This window comes from Muscardinus avellanarius (assembly GCF_963383645.1).
Source record: "Muscardinus avellanarius genome assembly, chromosome: 10".
NCBI lineage: Eukaryota > Metazoa > Chordata > Mammalia > Rodentia > Gliridae > Muscardinus > Muscardinus avellanarius.
This window is the reverse complement of record NC_137796.1, coordinates 95580067-95601092: the sequence shown is the minus strand read 5'-3', so window position 1 is coordinate 95601092 and position 21026 is coordinate 95580067. Positions and strand designations below refer to the sequence as shown.

General features: G+C 43.8%; 2 protein-coding genes across 8 annotated transcripts in view; one reads left to right on the top strand and one right to left on the bottom strand.

Annotated features, from left to right (window-relative positions):
- METTL9 (methyltransferase 9, His-X-His N1(pi)-histidine) overlaps nt 1-14380 on the top strand; it is a gene marked incomplete at both ends in the record, with an annotated part of 50861 nt that extends 36481 nt beyond the window's left edge. For 2 of the 7 annotated variants that reach the window (XM_080702898.1, XM_080702896.1), the window contains one exon: nt 14178-14380. In XM_080702898.1, coding sequence (XP_080559024.1) covers nt 14178-14380 — 203 coding nt within the window. Of the gene's footprint in view, nt 1-14174 lie in introns of all 7 variants that reach the window. The other 5 variants (XM_080702897.1, XM_080702895.1, XM_080702900.1 and 2 more) reach the window with 3 other exon arrangements.
- On the bottom strand, nt 1241-12207 carry IGSF6 (immunoglobulin superfamily member 6; the record flags this gene model as incomplete). Its single annotated transcript, XM_080702903.1, has 6 exons — nt 1241-1300; nt 2755-2835; nt 3269-3316; nt 4096-4202; nt 7337-7696; nt 12141-12207. The coding sequence occupies 6 exons, from the start codon at nt 12205-12207 to the stop codon at nt 1241-1243; spliced, it is 723 nt and encodes a 240-aa protein (XP_080559029.1).
- Nucleotides 14381-21026: the final 6646 nt, after the last annotated feature.

Below are 21026 nucleotides of genomic sequence, written 5' to 3'. Positions count from 1 at the left end.
TACTACCAGTTTAAAGCAAACACTTTAATGAAATAGAGTACATTGCAATTCATATTTAATAATAATTTCATGTTCTTGTGTGCTTTCAGATTATTTGTACCTAAGTAGCTTTCAAAGAACAATCCATATCATGTTTTCTTAGTGAAATGGTAATGAAATTCTTAAGTATATTGGCTGTACTATCTCCATATCTGATATTTCTTTCCTGAATTGGTTAAAGTCATTGTGGCCAAGGTCCTGATGTAGCCTGAATACCTTCTTCTTTGCTGTTCAGCACAACACTGACATCTAGAGTCTGCTGTGGCTTATTTCTTTTGAGAATTTCCTCTAATCTGCTTTGGATTTTCTATATTTTGACATTTACAATCTTATTCTAGTCTCTGTTCTACTCTCACTTTTTGTTGATAGCCAGGTATAAGTTGGTTTGCATACCCTGGCAGGAAAATGTGCACTATACCACTGTCTATTACAATAGCAGAAGAAATAATTTTGCTCCAAAATAATTTTCAAAATGAATTTCTCCAAATCAAATGTCGGCACTCTCCTCCCATCCTTTCTACCCCCAGCAGATTCCCATGACCCCATCATTTCCACAGCCCGTAAAGATGTTCCTTCTGCTCAAGAGTGAGTTGTGTGGCTGGACTTCTACAGGACAGTAGCCGTCACATACCTCATGTATTGAATGAAACACACTAGCGTCCACATTGTGACATCGTTTTACTCTTTTATTTTTTTGTATGTGTGGCACTGAGGATGGAACCCAGGGGCCTTCTACCTCTGGGCTATACCCCCAGACCTATTTTATTTTTTATTTGGGAACAGGGTCTCACTGAGTTGTTGTTGAGAACTTCACTAAGTAGCTGAGGTTGGCCTTGAACCTGCGCGATCCTCCTGTCTCAGCCTCCCTAGTACTGGGATTACAAGCGTGCCCCACCATGCCCGGCTATGACATTTTTTTTTTTAAGGGTATTAGGCCAGAGTTTTCAAAAATATTAAGCTGCTTAAATCTTTCTTGGCAAGTTAGGAAAAATTGTGTGTTGCATTTGTTGGTTTTCAGTATTCCGATGAACACCGTTGGTTAGGGCTTTCTTGAACTTTGGCGTCCTTCTTTGCAGCCGGTGGTGGCCTTTTCAACATTTGCCTTTGTTTTTCTTAAAGAGCCGAATTGTGCGTGCACATTCACACTGCCACAGCTTCTGGAGTTGGATTGTTAGTGACTTAGTTGAAACCTAAACTGTACTTAAGGTCTTTCGTAGGTGGAAAGCGTGGTTCTGTTTTCGTAAGTGTTGTTGTCTTTCTCCTGCAGTAGTAAGAGACAGGCCACCGTGTAAGGGAATGTAACCAGTGGTGCCCCCTCCAGGCAACCGGGAGCTACTGCGCCGTCTTGCCTTCTGGGCCCCGAGTGTCCTTCCTGTAACCCTCAAAGTCAGGTCACTGTATTTTAGGCAGGGTGTGGTGAGCTGAAAAGCAGTTTTGTCTCGTGCCACTGTGAGAGCCTGGCTAGGTACTGCATGGTACTTACTTCCCGGCATTCCTTCAGCCTCTTATTCATGCCTCTTTGTTGAAAAAGATGCCCAGTCTCAAGAAAAATGTGTGAACAGGCATTTATATTTTTCAGAGTGCTGTCCTAGGCAGTTGAACCTAGAGGCCTTCTACCTTCAAGTTATACTCCCACCCTAATTTTATTTCTTATTTGGAAACAGGGTCTCACTAAGTTGCAGAGGGCTCACTAAATTGCTGAGGCTGGCTTCATACCTGTAAGCCTATTTCAGCTCCCAAGTACTGGGATTACAAGTGTGCTCCACCATAACTGGCCTAATCAGTAATTAAAAAAAATAGTTATATCCTAGCACTTGGGAGGCTGAGAAAGGAGGATCGCACAGATTTGAAGCCATCCTCAGCTACTCAGTGAGGCTCTCAGCAACTTAGTGAGACCCTGTTTCCAAATAAAAAGTATAAAATAGGTCTGGGAGTATAGCCCAGAGATAGAAAAGCCCGTGGGTTCCACCTCCAGTACTACCACCAAAAAAAAAAAAAAAAAAAGTTATATCCTGAAATGTGTACAGCACCAAAAGTTTCTTTTTCTTTTCTTTTCTCCGCCCCCCCCCACCCCCCGAGGTACTGGGGATCAAACCTGGGGCATTCTACCTCCAGACTACACCTCTAGCCCTGTTTTTTTGTTTTGTTTTGTTTTTTCAGTACTGGGGATCGAACCTAGGAACATTCTGCTTCTGAGCTTCACCCAGCCCTTTTTTTTATTCTTTCTTTTGAAACAGGGTCTCACAAATTTGTGTAGGGCCTCACTAAGTAGCTGAGGTTGGCCTCAAACCTGGGATCTTCCTTTTTCAGCCTCCATGTACTTGAATTATAAGCATGTGCCACCACACTCAGATTTTCAGACCTAGTATTTATTCTTTATTTTGAAACAGGGTCTCACTAAGTTGCTGATGCTAGCCACCAACCTGCAGTCCTCCTTTCTCAGCCTCCCAAGTACTGAGATTACCAGTGTGGGCCACTACGCCTGACTTTTGAAAGTTTTAATGTCACTAAGATGCTAGCTTGGGCTATTTAGTATTATGACAATGTCCTTTGTTAAGTATTTATCAAGATTGGTTCTGTCTAAAAAATGCATTTTTTGTAAAGACCTTTCAGACTTTTCTAAAGGAGAACATATTATAGACAGCTCATTGGCAATTTAGTGTTTTCAATGAAGTGTGTTTTATATCTGTTTTGTCTTCTATATTTTGTACTTACAGGTTGTTGGGTTGTTTCCATGTGTCTCTTATGGTATAGTTCTTGAGCAATTTCCTGAAAAATGCGCCGAGCACTTTTCTTCTATAAATACAAACCAGGAAAAGATCTGTTTTAAGAGCATTAGTGATGATTTCTGCCTCTCATAAGAGCCTTTTCTTTCTTTACTGCCACCAGTCTCAGAAAGCATCCCCCTAGCACATCTACCTTGAGTTAACTCTTGAATTTCAAGTATTTTAAAGTCTATGGTGGCGAGCTGTCAAATTGAAATCAGTTTGCCATTTGAGATTACCATCGAAGCTCTCAACAGTAGGAAACGTTAGCTTCTACAGTTGAAAGCCACCAGGATGTTCTCTAGTTTTAAATGTTTTCTGATTTGAAAGCACTCTAGCCACAATTTAAAAAATATTTAAGTATCCATCTGTACCTGTTCTCTGTTTTTCTTAAAATGTGTCTGATTTGAAATAGTTGCAGGGCCACAATTTAAAAAAATACATTTTACAGTATTAGTCTGTACCTTTTGTGAGTCTTCTGGTTCTTTGTTTCTTAGAGTGTTAGATTTTCTCTGCCAAGAAAAAAGGAAAGCCCATACACATTTTATGCACTCACAGTAATTGTGTAACATATATCATGCCATGGTGAGATTAAATTAATTTCATATTTAAATGAAGCACAATAAGTGTTAATAGTTTTATATTATGTCTGTGATGCTTTATTAGTAAGCAAATTTAACAGCTCCAACCGACGTGGATCGTAGAATTTATAGTAATTCTAATATAATACATATACACACTCTTAGGTATGATCAAAAGGTGCTCTTTCTCTAACTTTGTTGGCATTTTTGAATATTAATTCATTAATTAATTAAAATTTAAAATATGGAAACAGGGTCTCAAGCCAGCGGGGCTGGCTTCGAACCTGTGCGATCCTCCTGTCTCCATCTCCCAGGTCTGGGGATTACAAGCATGCGCCACCACACCCGGCATTTTTGAATATTTAAAGCTGCTTCTAATTTCTTTGTTCACCTCCTTTTGCTCTTAATTGCTGCTCCTGGCACTTTTGTAGATAACAGTAACATCCCCTACCCGCACTCTTCACCCTGCATCAGAAAGCTAGCACAGAAGATGATCTCTTAATCCCATAGACTGAGCTTTAAAGGGAAAGCACTACATCATGCGCTCTGGTTAATAGTTCCCGTGATGAGAACATAGGCTTCGTAGCCCTGTGTCTGCAGAGGAAGATGTTAACAAGGTGAGCTGTTTCTGAGGCTCGGCTTGTGGAGAGATGGAGTGACTTTCCCTGTGATAGTCCTCAAGGCTCTGGGGATGCAGAGCCTGGTCATACCTTGGCGAGGACTACGAAGGTCACGCACACCGCCATGAGGTAGACGCAGAGCAGCACTAGGAGCGCCACCAGGAGACTCTGCATTTCCTTGCGGAGAAGCTTGGTTTCTTATTCATGGAAACAGAAAATCAGTCATGCTTCAAGCACATTCTTGCAGATATATACAAGTATCATTGAGGCTACAAGTTTAGAGATGAAACATGAGCCTACTCTGCCCACTCCTATAAACAGGGTCTCTTGATTCAGAATTTATGTAACAATATAATCACTAAGCCCAGTACAATAGTTCTTTAAATGTATTGTACCAAGATGCCGGGCGTGGTGGCGCACGCTTGTAATCCCGCGCTTGGGAGGCTGAGACAGGAGGATCGCACAGGTTCAAAGCCAGCCTCAGCTACTTCGTGAGGCTCTCAGCAACTTAGTGAGACCCTGTTTCCGAATAAAATATAAAAAAAAAGAAAAAAAATGTATTGTACCCAAAGTGTTACACATTAAAATTAACAGAATTTTAAAATTAAACTAATTGTCTGTCATAATGCTGAGAACCATTTTTATATAAAATATTACTTAAGGTTAGCCTGGCGTGGTGGTGCGCGCTTGTAATCCAAGCGCTTGGGAGGAGGATCGCACAGGTTCGAAACCAGCCTTGGCTACTTAGTGAGACCCTGTTTCCAAATAAAATATAAAATAGGTCTGGGAGTATAGCCCGGAGGTAGAAAAGCCCCTGGGTTCTACCCCCAGTACCCCCCCCACAAATAATAATAAAATATTACTTAAGGTTAGATAAACATTTTAGGCAGTGTGTTCAAAAGTTTTGTTAGAAAGGGCTTACAGGTGTCGAGTCAGCTTATGTCGTTAAGATAATTCCGCATGTACTTGTTAATGCTGTCATTTCTAATGTGCGAACTATTACAGATTACAGTGCTGTCTGTAAAAAACGAGAAGGCAGCCCACTGAGGAGGTGGTGCGCACCGCGGCTTGAAAGACAGGTGCGCTGTTAGGGCCTGTGCTCTTCCTAATTAAGTTCTGCAAGTAGAACTGTTCAGCCCTTTTCGTATTTTGACTGCTTCCTCCTGGCAGGAAGTATTCTGGGCTCTAGGTAGGGGTTAAGTAACATGCTATGTCTTTAAGTACCTGAGTATTTGAAGTAAAAAATACAATTAATTAGATTTAAAATTAGTGTGTGTGTGTGTGTGTGTGTGTGTGTGTGTGTGTGTGTGTGTGTATGCTACTGGATATTGAACCTAAGCGCATTCTCTCGCCAAGCTACACCCCCAGCCCTTTTTTATTTTTTATTTTTGTTTGGAAACAGTATCTCACTAGGTTGCTGAAAGTTTCACTTACTTTGTGAGGCTAGCCTCGAACCTGCAAATCCCCCTTTGTCAGCCTTCCAAATATTGGGATTACAGGCATGTACCACCATGCTTGGCAAGTTGCTACTTTTTAACCATAGATGCTTATGCCATGAACAATATGCAAGGTATGTTTTTATTTGTGAGACAAACAAATTAACCCTATCTATGCAACTGTAAAAAAAGTGCTAAATTAGGAGCTCTGTAGAAAAGGCAGACAGTTGCCACGTCCACTCACTGAAACTCCAGTTCTACTTAGAAAGGAAAATCTCTTTGTGATCATCTCCTCTCTACAAGTCATTTTCTCTTCCAAGTAGCATTTTTTAAAAAATGGGAAACAAATGCAGGTGAGTATAAGCTAAAGTTAAATGACATTCACATTTTGGGAGCCTATTAGAATATCCTTAGTAGTTAAAAGCAAAAAGTATGAATACCAGACGGTCTTAGATCTTCAGAGTCTTGTATGTATGTATGTATGTATGTATGTATTTCTGGTCCGGGGATGAAACCCAGAGGCATTCTATCTCTGAGCTACACCCCTTGCCCTATTTTTTATTCTTTATTTTGTAACAGGCTTTCACTAAGTAGCTGAGGCTGTCTGTGAACTGCAATCCTCCCATCTCAGCCTCCTGAGCTGGGATTACAAGTGTGTGACACCACGCCCGGCTCAGAGGCTTTTTTTTTGGGGGGGGGTGCTGGGGATGAAATCCAGGGGCCTTCTACCTCCGGGCTACACTCCCAGACCTATTTTATACTTTATTTGGGAACAGGGTCTCACTAAGTTGCTGAGAGCCTCACTAAGTAGCTGAGGTGGCTTTGAACCTGTGCAATCCTCCTGTCTCAGCCTCCCAAGCGCGGGGATTACAAGTGTGCGCCACCACGCCCAGCTCAGAGTTCTATTTTAAAATGTAAGGGCTGCTTGATTTTGAAATCATGTTTGAGTGATCTCAGGTTGATTTTACTAGATCCTTTTTAAGGGAAGAGATCCAAAAAAGCATGGAAATACTGCATATCTCTTCCTTTCTCCAGAATCACAGGAAGCTTTTTCTCTGAGATCTCTTTTCTCTCCTCTTTCTCCCCCCCCCCCTTCCGTCTCTCTTTTCCTTTTCCTTTTCCTTTTTACAGTACTGGGGATTGCACTCAGGGACATTCTACCTCTGAGCTACACCCCCAGCCCTATTTTTTATTCTTTTTTTTTTTTTTTTTTTGAAACTGGGTTTCAGTAAGTTGCAGAGGGCCTAAGTAGCTGAGGTTGGCAGCAAACCCGTGATTCTCTTGACTTGGCCTCCCAAGTACTGGGATTACAAGCATGTGCCACTATGTTTGGCTTTTATTTTTTCTAAAGAGATGGGGTCTTGCCATGTTTTCAGGCTGGCCTTGAGCCCTGGGCTCAGGCAATCCTGCCTCAGTCTCTCCTGTAACTGGAGCTCCCAGCGTGTAGTATTGCACTCATCTTGAAATTTCAAACTCTCAGACTCCTCAAGGGAGTCACTTGGTGAAATTACTGATAGGATTTAGCTGGTTTTATATTCTCATTTGAGTGAGGGATTGTCAGGGACTTTAGCAAATTTCTGGGAGCCAGAGATGATGAGTGATCTCTGGCTCATCAGATCTGGAGAGAAGACCTGGTGCACCCCTGGCCCTTCTCGCCACTTTCCCTTCTCCCATGTTCAGGCAGAATGAGAAGGGTCAGGGCCACCAGTGTCTTCTGTTCATATAACCCAGCACACCAGGACGGGGTTGGAGTAGCTCTTGAATCTAAACCTTGTGGCAACTTGTGCCCGGATCCCTGGCTGTGGTTTTACACTCTAGATTTCTCTCAGGTTCTGCAGGGAAGTGGTGTACAGATTTTAAAGGTCTGAGCAAAATGTGCTGCTGCACTGACTGACCTCTCACCACCAGCGTGGTCCCACCTCCGGTTTGCTTAGCTCGAGGCTCCGGTGCACTGGGAAACGCTATTCCACAGATGTAAATTGCACTGTCGTTTGGAGTCACACTGTTGACAGTGAGGAACACTTGTTTCTGGGCCAGGGCTTTCTTCACTGTGAATTTGTCTGCCTCGCTCGTGCATCCGCCCAAGCATAGGTTCTCGGGCTGCCTCGTGCTGTAGCGGAACCACAGGCTCTCTGGTTGCTCTGAAGGGCACCCAGTTGCGGAGAAGGTGCATTCTATGGTGACAGCTTTGTGCGTGTAGTCCACCTCTAGGTAGCCAGGTTGCAGGATGGAGACGGTGCAGGCACCCGCAGCACCTGTGGGAGGAAGAGGGCAGTGTTGAGCAGCTTCTCTGCCTGAGCTGCGTTTTGGGGCGTAGACAGCTCGCTGCTCCTTACTCTTTCCTGTCTTACTCCCCAAACATGCAAGGCAGTAAAGGAGACACCATTGGTCCTCACATGCCTAACTCCCTGTGCCCCCTACTTTGACCTGTGGCTCTGTGTGCCGTCTATTACTCCAGGACAGCCTGGAGGGGTTCCAGCAGAACTGGCACGTTGAACGGAGTCAGGAGTTGGGGTCCCTGTACATACTCTTGCTATTGACAAGCTCTCCTTTGCGCTCGGACAGATCACGTGATCTCTCAGAGCCTGTTCCCCCTCTGTGCCCCTTGCCCATGGGAGCATTGTATTCAGTGTGGTGAAGTGTCCCGGAATGAGGGCATGAGCAGGAGCACTTTACTTTTTGCCTGTGGGGGTTAGGATTGCTAGGAATTCATGGCAGTTCACAGAGGCTCCTTTGTGAGCCCAGCGTCCCCTGGGAAGACACGGTAAAAGGCAAGATGTGCACCTGTGGAAACGCGGCCCAGGCCTCGCCTGCGGCGTCTCCGGTGACTGAGCAAAGGCCCAGAGAGCGCGCGCAGCCGCGGCCGAGCAGATCTGGTTTCTTCCTGGCCCTGTGCACTGCTCTGTCATCCCTTGTAGTATTTATCTTATTGGACTAATATCATGATAGAGAAGAGCACAGACTTGGGTTCTGAGCCTAGCCCTGATCCCTGACTGCTTCAAGTGGGGATGCAGTTACTGACCCGTGCGGTCTGCCCGAAGGTCACGTGTGCTGAAGCACGAGGAGCGTTTCCTTGCCTGCGCCACAGTAGGCCTGCAATGCAGGGTGGCTGTTCCTGTTTCTGCCACCGCCACTGTCCCCACGGGGTCACACGCTCATTTCCGAATAACCATCAACACCTGTCCGCCAGGTGTTCACACTGGGCCTAGGCGCCATGTCCAGTGCTGTCTCAGCTGTGCGATGCTTGAGCTTGGGTCCCTACCTTGACTTTCTCATCCCAAGCATTTGAAGTCAGAAAGCCATTCAGATGCTTTTAAGTGTGAAGGCCTTCCCCAACGCTTTCTGGGGCAAGGGAAGCCATGTATAGTAGCAGCTGAGGTATGCCAGCTTTTAGTCTCCTTTTGCTTGGTTGTATCTTTCCAGATGGTCTCATTTCTCTGAGTGTGTCCCTTGCTCTCAGATGAAATCAGAAGGTAATCCAGGGGGTCTGATGCTTACGTTTCAAACAGGGGCTCTTTTTCTTTCCTGTTTTCTTGGTGGTACAGGGATTGAACCCAGGGGTGTTCCAAGCTCTTTTTATTTTGAAACGGGGTTTTGCTAATTGCTGAGTCTGGCCTTGAACTTGGAATCCTCTGCCTCAGTCTTGCTGGTTGATTACAGGCATGTGCCATCACTCCTAGGGGTTTTATTTGTGGTACTGGGGATGAAACCCAGGGGCATGCTACCTCTTAGCTACACCCTCAGCCCTGTTTTATTCTTTTATTTTGAAATAGGGTCTTACTATGTTGCTGAGACTGTTCATGGACCTGTGATCCTTGTCTCAGCTTCCCAAATACTGGAATTACATATGTGAACCACCATGCCCTGCTCAGAGGCTCTTTTTTTTTTTTTCCCCAGTACTGGGGATGGAACCTGGGGGCATTGTACTACTGAGCTAACCCCCCAGCCCTATTTTTTATTTATTTTGAAACAAGGTCTCACTAAGTAGCCGAGGCTGTCTGGGAACCTGGATCCTCCTGTCTCAGCCTCCCAAGTACAGGGATTTGTAAGTGCGTCACCACGCCTAGCTCTCAGGGGCTGTTTTTAACTTTTTTTTTTTTTTAATTGGCGCATTGTTGTTACACATCTTAATGGGACACAAGATGGTGGAGGCAGCCGGGCATGGTGGTGCTAGATACAACCTCATGTCTCCTGCCCAGGCTAGAGGAACACATTAGGGCAGGTAACATAACACAGTGTAAGGCGAGGCTGTCTCAGATGTACAGAGAAACTTATTATAATATATAATCTCCTTTGTGTGTGTGGGGATTGAACCCAGGGGCATTCTACTTTCAATCTACACCCCCAGCCCTAGTTTATTTTTTATTTTGAAACAGGGTCTCCCTAAGTTGCTGAGATTGGCTCAAGCCTGCAATCCTCCCATCTCAGCCTCTCAAGTGCTGGGATCCCAGGCTTGCACCGCCATGCCTGGCAGTAGTAATCTTCATATACTGGAACCGTGACATGGAAAGGGGCCTGTGTAAGTGTAACAAAGTGAAGCAGTGTCTCAGTCTCAAATGGTCTCTCAGAGAACTAGTGCACAGGGTCAGAGAAGCATTTGCGCTTTGGGCGTTTCCTGTCTGTCTTCAGTTTGAGGGTGGAAGAAAACCAGTGGTTTCCTTAGACTGAGGCCTGTGAGGAAACTGCGCTGCCCTCCCCCACCGGCAAAGCGATGTGCTAGCCAAAAAGAGAAGTTTGGATAATGTCACCACAGCCTGTCCTGTGAAAAACTTTTTAAAAATTCTTACATTTTGTAGGATTTTTTTTTTTTATCAGTTTCCACAGAGATATTGAAAAGTTTGTCTCAGTGGAGGGAATTAAAAAATCATTATGTATTTTTTGTTTTTTGGTGGTACTGGGTTTCCAGGAACCCAGTACCACCAAAAAAATAAGCTATTTTTATGGGAAATTTCAAACATATGCCAAAGCATCAACCTAGCACGAAGGGCCCTGGGCCCCTGCCATTGCCAGCCACAGCCCTGGCCTCCTGGCCTCCCGGCCTCCTCACTCGCCCAACTTTTCTTTCAAAGTACATCTCTAAAAGAAAAGGATTCTTAAACTGGGCGTGGTGGCACACACTTGTAATTCCAGTACTTGGGAGGCTTAGACAGGAGGATCACAGGTTCGAAGCTAGCTTCTGCAACTTAGTGAGGCTCACAGCAACTTTAAAAAAAAAAAAAAAAGGTGTAGTCCAGATGTAGAAGGTCTATGGGTTCTATCCCCAGTACCACAGTAAATAAATAATTTTTTTCAGCTAGCACTGTCTAAAATAGTTTATATGAGTATTATTATACTTCATAGAATAAAAACAGAATATTGCTAAAAATAGAAGCCAACATAATACCTTTGCCCCAAATAACTACTATTGCCGAGCGTGGTGGCGCACGCTTGTAATCCCCACACTTGGGAGGCGGAGACAGGAGGATCATGCAGGTTTGAAGCCAGCCTTGCTGGCTTAAGAGACCCTGTTTCCAAATAAAAGAATAAAAAATAGGTGTCTGGGAGTTTAGCCCGGAAGTAGAAGGGTTTCTAGGAACCCCAGTACCACCAAAAAACAAACAAAACACCCAAAATAACTACTATTAATACTTTGCTGTATTTCTTTACAGATGAAAAAAATTAAAGGACTTTTGTTCCCGCTTTCTTGCCCTATAATACAAATTCTGTGGGCAAATCAGAGATTTTTAGAATTGTGATATAAGAAACACTTTCTCTTTCATAGAGAAAAAATGGGTGGAGGAAGAATTTTAAAAATGAACTTATTATGAATGTCTATTTTCTTTAGAAGGGGCCATGGCAATTTTGTTTTAAATGGCAAGTACCTTTAATTTACAAAGATTCAGCTTCTTAGAAATATTATTCTTTAGCTGGGCGTGGTGGCGCACGCTTGTAATCCCAGCATTTGGGAGGCTGAGACAGGAGGATTGGGGTTTGAGGACAGCCTCAACTACTTAGTGAGGCCCTTTGCAACTCAGTGAGACCCTATTTCAAAATAAAGAAAAAAAAAAATAGGGCTGGGAGCGTCCCTCGGAGGTAGAATGCCCCTAGGTTCCATCTTTAGTATCACCAAAAAAAAAAAAAAATCAAATTCAGTTTATTGTGTACTATGTGCAAAGCAGGTCTGCTGCATGAAAAATTAAATGTTCACGACTAGCACATGGGATTTGAAGAATATTTTTAATATTTTGGTGAGGTGTTCACACCACAGCATACTGCAACGGGAATTTTCAATGTAAATATGAAACTTTTCCTTAGCTATTCTTTTTTTTTTTTTTTTTTTTATGCAGTACCAGGGTTGGAACCCAGGAGCATTCTACCTCCTAGATACACCCCCAGCCCTATTTTTTATTCTTTATTTGGATACTGGTTCTCACTGAGTTGTGGAGGGCCTCACTAGGTAGCTGAGGCTGTCTGCAAACCACGATCCTCCGTTCTCAGCCTCCCACGTGCTGGGGTTACGAGCATGCGCCTCCACACCCGGCTTCCTTAGCTATACTTTATTACCTCTTTCTCTAAGGAAAAAGTAAACTTATCACCTTAGGCCTAAATTTCTAAAACATTATACATTTAAAAGTTATTCTGTAGGAGATTAAAATATAAATGTATTAAACAAGAAGACAATTAAAATAACGAGGAGGAAAAATAGAAAGAACACCTTACCCATGTAAAATAGAAGCAGCTTGATCTCCAGACGGAGAACGATCTTGCCTCCGTCCACGGGCTCCATTTCTGTATGGTTGTGTGTTGTGATAGGGTGTATTTCAAAAAGGATTTGGCTTCTTTTTTCTTCCTTTCTTTTTTTAGAAAGGAAGAACTGAAGAGAGGAACTTTCATTAAGGAACCATAATCAGGAACTCTTTGAAATTGTGTAAATATGGGTTGTAACTGAGTTTCGCCATTTGAAGTAGGGATTTCAGCCTGAAGCAGGTTTCTAAAAGTGCGCATCTACTTTTTACAGACTGTACAGATTCCTGTAGATGTTATCTTGTGTGAGATTTTGTTGTACACATTGTATATATTCCTAGAAAGGAGTGTTGTCTGACAGTCAGTTCTGTACATGTTCAGAGCAGTGCAGCGGGCTGGGTCACCTTGCCCCAGAAGCAGAAGGGAATCTTCCTGTGGGACCAAGAGAATTCCTGAAGGAGGAAGTGCCTTCATTAAGTAGCGGTGTCCCAGGTTTGAATTCAGACTCCTTTCTTATGAGTCGTGAGAAAAGCAGGTGGGCCTCTGCTCGGTCCTTGGCCCCGTGCTTCCCCACACCATGAGTCAGGTTTGTCTTTGTAAGAGGCACGGACTTGGGAAACGTAATGGTAGGATGGGGTTATCTCCTGGAGTTCCCAGGAGGCCTGGGGAATCCTGTGTGGGGCCCGTGGCCAGGAAGGAACAGCACCAGGTCACCAAGCACGAGGAGCTGAACACTCTGCCACCGCCGCCGCCCCGCCATCTGGCCTCACTGCCGCTGCTCTGGCCCCAGCCAGGAGCCTCAGCCCAGCTCTTGGGGCCACTGCCTTTAGCCAGCATGTCTGAACCTAGGTCATGTGGCTGTGCTGCAGGGAAGGCCGGGAGCACTGCTCCTCAGGCTGGGCTCTCCAGGGCTCCGGCCAGGCAGGGAACCCCAGACCCAGGAAGAGGCAGCAGAACTGAAAGCAAGGGGCGCTCCACCGTAGACCCAGGCGCCTTCCACTTCCTGACCATATGTTTTCCTGTTAACAGAAAGTTAATGTTAACTTTCTGAATTTAGTAACACATTTAAGGACAAGGACATGCATTTTTTACATCACCACAGCATGTAGAAACATAGCCCGTAGAAGTAGTATATTATAAACATACTGCTGTCTTTGTATGTGAACTGGAAGGCCCAGCCTGTCCTCTCACCCCAGGTGTCTCGTGCTCAGGTTTGGAAATGGCTCCGTCACTGTTCTCAGAAACGTGGTGACTCTTGCATTCTTGTGTTCTCTCTCTTTCCAGTCTTAGAGCTTAATTTTTAGAAATTGTTTTGAAAAGTGAAGGAATGGGTCCACTTCCCTTGAGAGCCACAGTGGTGTTGTGTTTTATAGATTAAAATCTGTCATGAGCCTGTTTTTATTTATTTATTTATTTAATTTATTTATTTATTTATTTTGGTGGTACTGGGGTTCCTGGAAGCCCTTCTACCTCCGGGCTACACTCCCAGACCTATTTTTACATTTTTATTTGGAAACAGGGTCTCCTAAGCCAGCGCGGCTGGCTTCGAACCTGCGCGATCCTCCTGTCTCTGCCTCCCAAGCGCGGGGATGACAAGCGTGCGCCGCCACGCCCGGCTGAGCCTGTTTTTATTTTCAGCCTGATAAATCTAAGTAATTGTTGTGTGAGTTACTACATCAGTGACACGTGCTTGCATCTGTTCATAGACCTCTTCCAGATAATATGAGTGACTCTCTGATTCACTATTCCAGTATTTTATTTAACAACTAGTTTCCCAAGCCTGCTAACCATGACAAGCCCCAGTGAGCAGATGGAAGGTGCCATCTGAACCTAAGAAGACAACAGCCCCAGGGTTACATTCCTGATGTGGTGCGAGTCTGCGCCACCAGCGCCGGGGAGCGTGAAGGGGAGGACTCCCAGTGCTCAGTGCCTGGAACACACCAGGCGCCTCCCCTTCCTTCTTTAGGAAATTTGTTCAAGAATTTAACTTAATATTTGTATTTGTTTTAGTAGGTGGCAAGTGGGAGAAGCCATCAGAAATTTTGGAAATCAAGGGACAGAATTGGGAAGAGCAAGTGAACAGCCTGCCCGAGGTGTTCAGGAAGGCTGGCTTCGTCATCGAAGCCTTCACCAGACTGCCGTACCTGTGCGAGGGCGACATGTACAATGACTACTACGTGCTGGACGACGCGGTCTTTGTTCTCAAACCAGTATAAACGCGTGGAGGCCACAGTCTTCAGAGTCCGCCCGGAGCCTCCTCCCGGAGAGGGTCTGCACTTGAAGTGCTGTGACAGGAGGGCCTCTGGGGACTGCCACTCTAAATATCATGTAGGAATTTTAAAAGCCAAAATACTAATTATTTCTTTGTAGCGTGTAAAAGGAATGTTTTTAAAAAACAAAAAACCCAACTCTTTGTGGATTTTTATCAACTCTTTGCTCTCAGAGCCGCACTCCAGTGCAGGTCACACTCCAGTTACGACGGAAGATATTTTTTATACTTCATTGCAGTAGGGACTCCTTCCCAAACCAAGCAATGTCACGACTTCATGGAACCAATAAGTGGATTGTTTTAATAAAACGAAGACTGGCAATAAAGGTGTCCATCAGTTCCAAATATTGGTTATAAGGTATAGCCCTATTCCTTCATGTTTAGAAACTGTTATTATTCAAGAAATGTTTTTAATCATGCTAATAAACGTTTTTGGAGATGACTTTGGCATCATGTTTGAGTTACTGTAAGGCTGCCCTAGTGTTTTGATTCGATCGCTTTGGCATCTGGAGCACCAAAGCGTTACATGGAAGGTGCCGACGACGGGGTGTGGTGCAGGAGGCGCCGGCGCGTGCGGGCAGAGTGCAGATTCCAGCGGAGCCAGGAGTCCAGGCGCCGAGCGCGGCCTCGTGTGACGGAGGCTTCACAGACTTCTCCACTTCCCAGGCAGTGTCGCTTTGGAAACTCCAAAGCCCCTGGCTCTGACCTGCCGGCTTACCTCCTTCACTCAAGACTGTTTTTCTGGGTAATCTCAGGTTCTCCGAATTGAAACATTCCGTTGTATCTACCAACAGAATGCAACCTAAAAATGTTTTAATTCAGCGTCTTACTCTTCTACACTTGTATACCTCTTCCCCAGGACTGGGCTCTTTCCCCAAGTCCCGAGCTGAGCTTATTTGCCGAGAATATGGTTTGCTGAAGACCATGTCAGGCATGCACGCTAGAATCTCTCGAGTGCCTCCAACCATAAGCCCAGAAATGTTGCAATAGAGGAACTCATTAGTGAGATCAATAACCATTGTGGATATTCCACAGAGCAGAGCACTTAACCCAGGATCTAAAATCTCAGTAATAACAGAGATGCCAATTCGAGATTGTGGATATTAACAATATGTTATCCTCACAACTTTACCTCTGTTTCCAGCCAGGTGTTTCATTAAGTATTCTCATAGATAGAAAAGTCATCAAACAAACACATTTACTGCAACACCTGGGCATAAAGGAGATTTAAAGCCTTGAGAAGAATTGCTTTATTATTCATTAGGAACAGCATTCCCACATCCTCACACCAATATCTTCCACTATTATGCAGTTATCGTAAGAGTTGGGTTATGTGATTTATGCAAAATTGTTATTGGTGTGTTCTAATGATTTTTCCAGGAGTTAGAATAAGTGAAGTACAAATACTTAGCACCTTAGATTGTAAAAAAAAAAAAAAAAAAAAAGGAAATGAGTAAACTTAATGTAGTTCTTGTACATTGGAGAGTTGTTTCTTTATAAACTGTCTGTCATAATCAGAGGTTGCTGTTTTAAGGTTGTGGAATGAGTGGTCGTTGTTTCAAAGAGGCGAATTGCCCCACAGGGTCTCACTTGAGAATTAATTTGATGGTCTATTTAAAAAAATACAACTCATTCTTTACCACCCAAAGTAGAGAAAGCACACACGTGTATGCACTTAAAGTTAAAAGAGTTTCAAAGTGTCTTTTAAAGACCAGCTCTTTTAAAGTGTCTTTTTCTATGACCATGGAAACAGAACTGCGCTGGTCTTGAAAGTCCTGCCGGTGTGTCTCCATACCACAAGGTGGCAGTGTTGCTCACCGAGTGTCAGTGGCTCCCCCCAACCCCATGGAATCATGTTTTTTACCCTCTCAAAGTACAATAAAGCTGCCTTCTTGTCTGCACCGTTTCTCGTGTCAAGTGCTTAATATCGAGTTAAGGTTGTGCAGGAGAGACGAAGAGCTCCACTAGTGGTCATGGCCAGCCTGACCCCCAGGGTCAGTGGAGAAAGGCGGGGCGGCTGCACCTGCGGCTCCTGGCTCCGGGCTCCTGCATCCTAAACCCCTTGAGTGTTCAGACTGCCGCTTTCAGAGGAGGGGAGGAAAAAGATACAGGGCACTCAGTCATTTCTGCACTGAATGGAGTAGTTAAAACCGCTACTGTATTCTGCCATCCTGTTTGAGCTGCCAATAATTTTTGTATGGTTCACTTTTAATAGAAAACGGGCTGGTGTTTCCAGTCATCTGAGTAAAGCTTTGTCGAGTGTAGTGCTAATAGCTTTGTAATGAAGAAAGACACTTTCATCACTTGCTCCCCCGTCTGGTTACTGATGAGGGGTTCTATGTTCTCTAACAGTGTGTTCATCGTAAGCTTCCAGTGGCTAAAGGGACACAATGCCTGTGCAGACGCCCCAGTTCCCCCAAGTCACCTACTCCCATGCTGGAAGGCAGGGCTGGCTGGGCGTGGCCTGGGAGTCCACAGAGCACAGAACTGGGTGCATAATTAATTAGGATGCCCACAAACTTACAACATACTTACCAAAGATAGAGGTCCACTCGATATTCACAATGAAGTATTTGTAATTTTATTTTTGTGTGGTATTGGGGATGAAACCCAAGCGCGTTCTACCTCCAAACTACATTCCTAGTCCTATTTTTTATTCTTTATTTTTGAAACAGGGTCTCGTTAAGTTGCAGAGAGCCTCGCTAAGTAGCTGAGGATGTCTTCAAACCATGATCTCCCTGTCTCAGCCTCCCAAATGCTGGGATTGTAAGCCTACACCACCACGCTTGGCTACGTTTGTAATCTAAAATAGAAAAGGACCCCCAGAAAATAAGGAGATAGCACTGTAACATAAAATGCAACAGTCTGCCTATTTGCAACTAGAGACAATAGATAAGCAGCAGTGAAGAGGGATTAGAAGGAATTTTGTGCCGGGCATGGTGGTGCACGCTTGTAATCCCACTACTTGGGGTGAGACAGGAGTTTCACAGGTTTGTGGCCAGCCCCAGCTACTTACTGAGGCTCTCTGCAACTTAGTGAGACCCTGTTTCTGTTAGGGTCCGAGAGTCACCCCCTTACCCAAATAACGAAGGACACACCAAGGTTGCAACTCACAAGCAGAGTTTATAGTGCTGCAGCTCTCACTGGCATGCCAGGGTCGAGACTCCTTCACTAGCTTGACTGTCAGTAGAGGAATTGCCCAGCAGCTACCAGAGGGAGCCTCTGGCCGAGCTAGCGTTCAGCCTCAGTAGACAGCAAGGAAAGTGGTCGGAGCTCGACCCTGAGCACACTTCAGGCTCTATTTTTATAGCCCCTGGAGGGGTGGTTACACACGTCACAGCCCGCCAAAAGGTAGGATATAACCAATCAGATAAAAAGGTAAACAAGTACAACCAATAATTTCAAAAGAAAGCACACACACACTTGAATTACAGCAAATAGTCTTAAATGACAGCCTTTCTACGTCACTGCCCGCCAAAGAGTGACTTTCTCTTTCATGCTTGGTTACTATGGCAACCTTCAGCTCGGCCCCTGAGTACTGACCGTTTGAGGAGCCCTCCGGGTGCTTCCTTGAGATAAAGTTGCGGTGAGCTTGGGCCTCACTTCCAAGAAAAATAGCTTCATTCCCTAAATTACTTTATACTATTTTAAAATATCTCAAACTTTAAAAAACAATTCTTAACATCAAGAATTTTGAAAAACAAGTCTATCCTTAAAATAATTTCTAATAGTAACCTAGGTTTTTAAATTAAAACAACTTTTAACATTAAGGTAGCTGGGACATAAGCAAGCAGTTTCACAGAAGCCAGAACTCAGGCAGTTATCATAAGCAGGAACTTACAAGTTGTACTTTATATTGGCAAGTGGGGTTACCGAAGCAGAGACTCACAGTTAATTCTTCACATTTTAATTTTATCAGGAGAGGGGAATGTTTCCTTACAGTACTCTCACATGTTTTTGTTACTCTCTTACTTCTACAAGGGTCCTATTTTAATTCTAATATCCTGCTTTCTTATTTCTAGTAGATTCCCTATACTAGTATTGTCAATATCTTAGATTCTTCTTCCTGCATTCCTTCAGTTTCAAAATAAAGATTAGAAATAGGGCTAGGGTATAGTTTGGAGGTACAATGTTCTTGGGTTCAATCCCAAGTACCACCAAAAAAAAAAAAAAAAAAAGCTTTATAAACTGGATGTGGTAGTACATCCCTTTAATCCCAGTGCTTGAGAGGCTGATAGAGGAGGATTGTAGGTTCAAGGCCAGCCTCAGCAATTTATCAAGGCCCTCAACAAGTTAGTGAGACCCTGTTTCAAAATAAAAAATAAAATAGGGCAGGGGTATATCTCAGAGGTAGAACACCCCTGGGTTCAATCCATGGCAACACATACACACGCACACACACACGCATGCATGCACACACACATATTACATATATTGTAGTTCCATAGGCATTCATATTTTGTCAGTTACTTTACCAATTTTTCTAATATATTTGGATTGTCTTCTGTGTAGGAACTGATTTTTTTTTTTTTTTTTTTTTTGGTGGTACTGGGGTTCCTGGAAACCCTTCTACCTCCGGGCTACACTCCCAGACCTATTTTTATACTTTTTTTAAATTTGGAAACGGTCTCTTAAGACAGCACGACTGGCTTCAAACCTGCGCGATCCTCCTGTCTCCGCCTCCCAAGCGCGGGGATTACAAGTGTGCGCCACTGCCGGGGTCCAGCCCTAGCAGAGTCGGGGTTCATGTGAAGGTGAGGGGGAAAAGCCAAGGCCGATGAGAGATGACGACACACGACCCAGATTCGATCTTCTCCATTTTATTCAGGATTTGTTACAGTTTTTATACTTTATTTTTTGGCAGAAAAGCGAGAGCATAGTCATGCAAGCAGGATTGCCAAGGACAGTAAAAATTATTATTTTCTATAAAGTTTAGGGCAAGGGTGCCGGACATAGTATGTTTTGTCTCCCTTCCCAAGGCTGTCTCAAACTTAATCGTACACAGCGGCTCTAACTAAGGTCAGTTTGAACTTAATATTTGGCCCAATATCTTCATCCTTGGGAAGATATCTTTGCCGCCTGAGTCTCTCACAGGCCGCTCCCCATCAGTTTTAGTTATAATGTTTATACATAAAATTCCAATTACACATATTAATCCAAATAATCCTAAAATAATTTTTTTGAAGAAAGAAATGCCAGACGTACTTCATGGGGGATCTACGCCGTTGCGGATCCCCTGATCGAGCTTTCTCAAGATCTGCATGAAATTGCTGTGGCAGGTCACCACGCCCGGGCTACTTTTTAACATAAACTTATTTTTATGGAAATCAGTTCCTGTTATCCTTCAACTGTTTTTCCCCCACTGTAAACCTTTTTTTTTTTTTTTTCGGCTATGGTATGTTTCTCAAAACTAAAAAAGTTCCCATCAGTATACTACTATGAACTAAACTCCAGACTAGGGATTTTACCAGTTTTTTCACTAGTGATCTTTTTCTCTTCTAGGATCCAGTTTGGGGTGATAAACTCAATGTAGTTGTGTACTTTTTTTTTTTTTTTTTTTTTTGGTGGTACTGGGGTTCCTGGAAGCCCTTCTACCTCCGGGCTACACTCCCAGACCTATTTTTACATTTTTATTTGGAAACAGGGTCTCCTAAGCCAGCGCGAGCAGCTGGCTTCGAACCTGCGCGATCCTCCTGTCTCCGCCTCCCAAGCGCGGGGATGACAAGCGTGCGCCACCACGCCCGGCTAGTTGTGTACTTTTTAAACTTGTAGTGCTTACTGAAACAGACTGCCTTCATTTGTCTTTAGTTTTCCCAGTTTCTTACTGTAAAACATTTAAAATTAAATTAACCACTTTTTTGTGGTACTGAAGATTGAACTCTGGGGATTTCTACTTTAGAGCCCTAGTTTTTACTTTTTATTTCATTTTCTCCAGCCCTACTTTTCACTTTTTATTTTGAGACAGGGTCTCATTAAGTTGCTGAGGGCCTTGCTAAATTGCCGAGGCTGACCACAAGCCCGCAGTCCTCCTGTGTGCCACCAGGGCTGGCTAAAATTAACCATATTAATTAAGCATTTTCAGTAATATTAAGTACATTCATATTGTGTAACCATTACTGCTACATCTCTACAATTCTTTTCATCTTGCCAAACTGAAACTGTATATACTATATATAGTATATATAAAACATACATTATATATATATATATATATATATATATATTTTTTTTTTTTTTTTTGCAGTACTGAGATGAACCCCAGGGGCATTCTACCTCTGATCTACAGCCCCAGCCCTATTTTACATCTTTATTTTAAGACAGGGTCTCTCTAAGTTGTAAAAGGCCTCACTCGCTGAGGCTATCTGCAAACCGTGATCCTCCTGTCTCAGCCTCCCAAGTACTAGGATTACAAGCGACACCACCCACCACACCCGGCTGAAAGGACATTGATTAAACAACAGTCTTCCCCACCACAGCCCCTTGCAACCACCACTCTACTTTCTATTTCGCTATCTAGGTACCTCGTATACGTGGAATCACATAGTATTTGTATTTTTATGGCTGGCTTATTTCACTTGGCGTAATGTCCTCAA